Source organism: Merops nubicus, unplaced genomic scaffold, assembly GCF_000691845.1.
Source record: "Merops nubicus isolate BGI_N331 unplaced genomic scaffold, ASM69184v1 Scaffold53513, whole genome shotgun sequence".
Lineage (NCBI taxonomy): Eukaryota > Metazoa > Chordata > Aves > Coraciiformes > Meropidae > Merops > Merops nubicus.
In genome coordinates this window covers 1-2,573 of record NW_008599295.1, presented here as the reverse complement: position 1 = coordinate 2,573, position 2,573 = coordinate 1, and the positions used below count along the sequence as shown (strand labels likewise).

Below are 2,573 nucleotides of genomic sequence, written 5' to 3'. Positions count from 1 at the left end.
TCTTCCACACAATCCAGGAACCTCCTGGGCTGTTTCTTCTCTGCTGTGTTATATTTCCAGCAGATGTAGTGGATGGAGGGATTGGGATGAAACACCATATCCACTGCCAATAGCATGGCTCCAGGAAGGACAGCTGCTTGGCTGGTGGTCCTTTCAAGGAAGATGTAGAGCTGCCAGCAGCCTGGGCATCACTGGCACAACATGTGTGAACAGAGTGTGGGTGGACCAGCATTGCAGGCAGGCTGCACAGCAGCTCCGCTAGGAAGAGCTGGGTTTGTCTCACAGAGGAAGGTTGGTGGGGATGCGCAGGGACCCCTGGCATGTGCTGTGTCTCCCTCATGCATGCCGGGGCCCTGGCACAGCCACCCACCACCACAGTGCCCAATGGTGTCTGTCCCTTGCAGCGGTGGAGTGCATTCTCTTCAACGAGGAATACATGACCTGCACGTGGGGAAGCAGAGAGATGCTCACGGCCAACTACTCTCTCTACTACTGGTAGGTGCCCCTGTCCCACAGCCAGCCCCAGAGCAGGGTGCCCAGCAGTGGGTCCCCACACAGGAGTCTCCTGACAGCATCGCTGGTCCCAGCATCAGCCTGCTGCTCTTCCCCAAGTCCAGGGTGGGGGAAGCTCTGGCTCTTGGCAAACAGGATGGGATGTGCTGGGGAGAGGGGTCCCGGGGAGGGCTGGGGCACGTGGAGTCTCAGGGAGCCCTGGTAACCCCCTGTGGCACAGGTATGAGAACGAGTCGCCCGTGATGGAGTGCAAGCACTACCTGCAGGACCGGGGCATCAGCGTTGGCTGCCTCTTCAATCAGAGTGAGATCATCCAGTTCCAGCCTTTTCGTGTCCTCGTCAATGCCAGCCTCAGCGGCAGGACCCTGGAGATACCCAGCGAGCGCATGGAGCTGCAGGACCTGGGTAGGGAGTGGTGGGGGGCTTCTGCTTTCCTGTGTGGGGCTTCTGGGAGTCCCCGGGGCCTCCTCTTCATGCCCCAGCTGGCAGTAGAGCCACCCGGGTGCAGGGAATGCATTCACCTGGAGTCACCTGTGCCTTGCAGTGAAACCGGAGGCACCCGTCAACCTGACCATCCGCAACATGAGCAGCAACCAGCTGCAGCTGACCTGGTCCTCCCCGTACCCCAAAGCCCAGTGCCTGGAGCATGCTGTCAAGTACAAAAGCAACAAGGACACCTCCTGGACGGTGAGAGCCACCTGGACACAGGACCCCCACGGTTGTTCCCAGGGATGAGCTGTGAACCAGCCTCCATAGCAGGGCTGGCCCTCAGCACATAGCCCCCATCTCTCTGCAGGAGCACCTCGTGAAAGGAGACATATTCTCCTTCCCCAGCGTGGACTATGAGAAGTACTACACCTTCTACGTGCGCAGCAAGATCAACAGCTACTGTGGCAGCACCCAGCTCTGGAGTGAATGGAGCATCCCTGTGGTCTGGGGCAGCAACTCCACTGGCAAAGGTAGCTCCTGGGGGCTGTGGCACAACAGGGTGGGCCAGGGCATGGTGGGGCTCGGCAAGTGGGGGATGGCCAAGCAAGTGGAAAACTGGCCCAAGGCAGCAGCTGTAGGGGCGAGACCCATCTAGGCATCTGGATTACAGGCAGTGGCCCCTACATCCTTTGCAATTCTGAAAGCCAAACACCACCCAGTAGTGGGACATGCTGACTTTTCCCAGGGATTTCTCAGCCCTGGAGGGGCTGGTCTGGAACAGGATCACCAGCCAGTTTTGGTGACAGCATGGGAGGGCTTGGGGATGCGCCTCTTCTTCATCCTTTGCTCTCAGCTGAGCTCTGCAATGGATGATGCTGAGCTCCCATGGTCACCCACGGAGAGCCACCGGCATGCCCACCCCACTGCCTTGGCAGTGTGCTGGCCAGAAGTCCATGTCACCTCGGCTCTTTCCAGGTGCAATGGAGGAGCATCCGCACTTGTTCTGGATCCACACAGTCTTGATCCCCACTGCCTCCTGTCTGCTCTTGCTGGTCCTTGTCATCCTGCTGGTGCGCATGGAAAGGTGAGCATGGGGGACTGGTGGTGGGCAGCAGTGGAGGGGCTATTCCCCTCCAACACGTCTTTCCTGCATAGGGTCTGGGTCATCCTCATGCCCCGAATCCCCAACCCCAGCAAGAAGTTTGATGAGCTCTTCATCACCCACAATGGCAACTTCCAGGTAAGGCAGCTGTGGGCAGCCCTGTCCCGGGCCCATCCCCTGCCCTGTAGGGTTGGGGCTGTACCATGTGGTGGCTCCTCTCACCTCACTCTGCTCCCTGAAGGAATGGGCTGGCGTCCCCAAAGATGTTGTGGAGAGCTTCAAGCCAAACTACAGTGAGAACATCTGCTACGTGAGCGAGCTGTCCCCCAAAGACAGCCATGAGCCCCTCTGGGAGAGCAGCAACCACCCACCATCAGCGATGCTTGGGGCCCTGGCTGAGCCCCGTGAGCACAACCCCCACAAGAACAGCTACGTGGGAGTGTGACACACTCTTGCAGCCCTGCACCCCACACGCTCCACACCTCCACCGCCCAAAACCTTGTCATCCTACTCCCTGCTCTCACCCTGC

At 59.4% G+C, this 2,573-nt stretch overlaps 1 protein-coding gene across 1 annotated transcript; it reads left to right on the top strand.

Annotated features, from left to right (window-relative positions):
• Positions 1–404: 404 nt before the first annotated feature.
• On the top strand, positions 405–2,489 carry LOC103770051 (cytokine receptor common subunit gamma-like; the record flags this gene model as incomplete). Its single annotated transcript, XM_008937299.1, has 7 exons — positions 405–495; positions 734–918; positions 1,058–1,200; positions 1,310–1,472; positions 1,918–2,026; positions 2,098–2,182; positions 2,286–2,489. Coding segments are annotated over 7 exons (980 nt in total), but the record flags the coding sequence as incomplete, so codon positions are not given.
• Positions 2,490–2,573: the final 84 nt, after the last annotated feature.